At 50.1% G+C, this 3,067-nt stretch overlaps 1 protein-coding gene across 2 annotated transcripts; it reads right to left on the bottom strand.

The window, feature by feature from the left end:
- Positions 1-111: 111 nt before the first annotated feature.
- Positions 112-3,067, bottom strand: KVP17_004878 (uncharacterized protein; the record flags this gene model as incomplete). 2 transcript variants are annotated; one of them, XM_068523466.1, is made up of 1 exon in its annotated part: positions 112-3,067. In XM_068523466.1, a coding segment is annotated over one exon (2,956 nt), but the record flags the coding sequence as incomplete, so codon positions are not given. The 2 variants fall into 2 exon arrangements, with proteins under 2 accessions (XP_068375904.1, XP_068375903.1); XM_068523465.1 differs by having other exon boundaries at positions 112-2,721.

Raw genomic sequence — 3,067 nt, 5'->3', positions numbered from 1 at the left:
TGTATTAGTTGTCAATGTCAACAGGTTTCAACACGCGCCAGAATACACTTAAAAACAGCGAACAAAACAGAACCCTTTCATACACAAGTCATGCCCCACGGTATTAGTGTATCACCCCTTTTCCTTTGCCGTTGACGGGAGTCGGGGGAGCAGCCGCAGTCGGTCGTACGGGACTTGAATCTCCATGTCACCATTCGTCACCAAACAGGTGTGTCTGTCCGCCTTCAGAACCGTGAATACCAGAGGGTAGTGCTCTATCTGGATCTTCCCATTCAGTGGAACAACCAAGACCTCTGCGCCGACAGATGGCTTCTCTTGCTCAGAGATCTTCTTTGCTCTCCTGTCGCGTACCGCCTTCCTAATCTCCTGGTACTTTTCCAGCCAAGTCTCCGTCAGATTCAATAGAGTGTGCGGGTTCTTTCCAAACATCAAGGCGAAGGGAGAGAAATGATAGTCAACGGAGGGCGTCTGGTTCGTGGATTCCACGGCCTTTTCTACACAGCTGTCCAGAGTCATGTCCGGAAAGCATGCCATGAGCTTCTTGCTGGTGAGCTTTATAATGCCCACTCCTCTTTCTGCAAGTCCATTGCTCTGTGGCTTGTGAGGGATTGTGCAGACTCTCTCCGTTCCTCTCGACTTGAGTCGAGCATCTAACTCGGCCGTGAATCCTGGCCCGTTATCTGCCGCTAGTAGGCGAGGCCAGCCGTACTCTAGGAAGATCCTTCTCAGTTGCTTGTACGTTGTCCTTGTGTCCAGCTGACTTACCTTTCGTACCCATATGAATAGCGTCAGAGCGTCTATTACGAGTAAGAACTTTTCTTGGCGTAGTTGAAAGTGATCCGCGTGTACCCTTTCGAGTTTGTCCTTGGGATCGGCCCACGGTTGTACCCCTGTGGTTAGTTTTCGTGCCTTTGACATCCGACAGACATCGCAGCACTTGACCACTTTGCTGACATCTGCCCGCATGAGCGGCCACCAGTATCTTAACCTTAATCCGGCCAGAACTGCCTCCGTACCTGCATGCGACAGGTAGTGATAGCGAATGGTCAGTGCGATCCTATCTTCAGGCTTTGGACATCTTTTCCCGTCCTTTAGCATGTTCAGTCCTCCTGATTCAGGGATCCAGTCCTCAAGCTGTGTGATCCAGGGATCCACTGCGGCGGAGTGCTTGCCTTGACGTTCAAGGTAAACAGTCTCCTCTGTCGGGGGTATTTCCTCTTCAATGTCTGGTGGGGATATTTCCTCTTCAATGTCTGGTGGGGATATTACCTCTTCGATGTCCACGTATATGTCGTCTTCAGTCGTGACGCCCTCGTCATCTGAATCGTAGATGATTCGTTTGCAGGCGTTAACTTCACCTCTTGTGTTTGCCTCGATACATCTCGAAGGAAAGTCGGCCGGATTACACTTTCCTGGTAGATGCACAATCTTCAGTAAAGGAAATCTGGCCACTTTCTGCCTGAGTCTCTCCAAGTGATGATCCAGTGCCAATCGGGCACCCTGTAAGGAAAGAAGGTTTCTCGCGTCTGTGAAGACTGTCGTAGGAACACCAAAGATGAATGGCTCATATTTGTCCAGAGCGAGTTCCAGAGCTTTTGCTTCGCCTCTTGTGGAAGACCAGGATGATTCCCCTGCATGTGTCTTTCGCCCATCAAAACGAATGGCTCCATGACTCTGCTTCAGAAAGTAATGGAATGCCTTCGAAGAGAAGTCCAAAAAGATCTCGAAGGGCTCATCAAAGTTGGGGTATTTCAGGACCTCTCCTGACTTGACGGCTGCCACAATTTTCCAGAAGTCTGCAGTCCTCTCGGTCGTCATCGCGAACGGCGTTGCCTTCTTCAAAAGGTCTGATATGGACGCCATGTACTCTTGGATCCTAGGACAGTACTCAGTCCATTGCTCTGTCCAGGCTAAGAATGACCGGACTTCCTCCACTGACTCGGGAAGCCTTAATTCATCTAGAATGGCTGCTTTGTCAGCGGGCATCCTGTAGCCTTCACGACCTAGTATCATGCCGTGATGGAAACACTCAGTGACAAAGAACTGAGATTTGGCGAAGTTCACTGCCAGATTATACTTGTCAATGAGTAGCTTCAGTAGTTCCTTCGTGGCCAGCATCAGTTCCTCAGTCGATTTTGCTGCCAACAGAACATCGTCCACAGAGTTCTTTCCTACAGACCCAAACCTCGATAGATTGGCTTCATCCAAAACCTTGCGAAGGAATGCTTGACCCACTGCCGTAGCGTTGCAATATCCTTGAGGCACGCTTTTCATGACGTACAAGTCGCTGTCAGGACCTGCAAATCCAAAAAGGTCCCAAGAATCCTCGTGAAGAGGCAGTTGGTCGAAGTAGTTCGATAGGTCAATCTTTGTGAAAATATTCATGCCGTGGAGGTCCGCAGTGATTGTTGATCCCTGACAGTAGACTGTGGTGATCAACTCACAGTTCGCATTCACCCTTTGCAATGCGTGTACCAGCCGATAGTGGTCCGGTGTCTTAGCATTGGGTACTTTTGCCACGATGAGGATGGGATGCATCCATCGCACAGTTCTTACCTTGCCTACTGAACCTGCTTCAATCCTCCTCTTCAAGAGCTCTCTGATAACTTCTGCTGCTTTCGGGTTTCGAAAAGACACCTTCGTTGTTACATGAGTGGTGTCCCTCTTTAGGGGAACCTCATGTGGTTGGTCCCTGGCCAGTGTAGTCGGGTCGTAATGCATTTCCTTGACGAACTCGCTCAGCTCCCGCTGAAGGTTCGTTGTCGACTTCACACCTGCTACTCTCGGAAAGCAGTTGCAGGATGTGACCTTGCGACTGACATACTCCCGCGGCCGCACTCGGTCGCCGTCAAGACATATCAGGTCGCGTCCTATGAGGGTAGCCTGCTGTTCTTCTTTAAAAGCTAGCGGTAGCCGATAATGCCTTCCCTCATAGTGAATGCAAAGCGGTCGCTTGCTGATCTGAAGCAGTGTGGTGCCATTGTAGTCACAGACCTCGTCGAAGGTCTCCAATCCCCATTGTCTTGCATAGTCATAATTCAAAATGGTCCTGTACGCCCCAAGATCA

Source organism: the organism of the source record quoted next (genome assembly GCF_019968985.1).
Source record: "MAG: Porospora cf. gigantea B chromosome Unknown PgB_NODE_2855_length_3067_cov_914.878, whole genome shotgun sequence".
NCBI lineage: Eukaryota > Apicomplexa > Conoidasida > Eugregarinorida > Porosporidae > Porospora > Porospora cf. gigantea B.
Note: the sequence above shows the minus strand (reverse complement) of the source record. Positions and strands in the feature narration are given on the sequence as shown.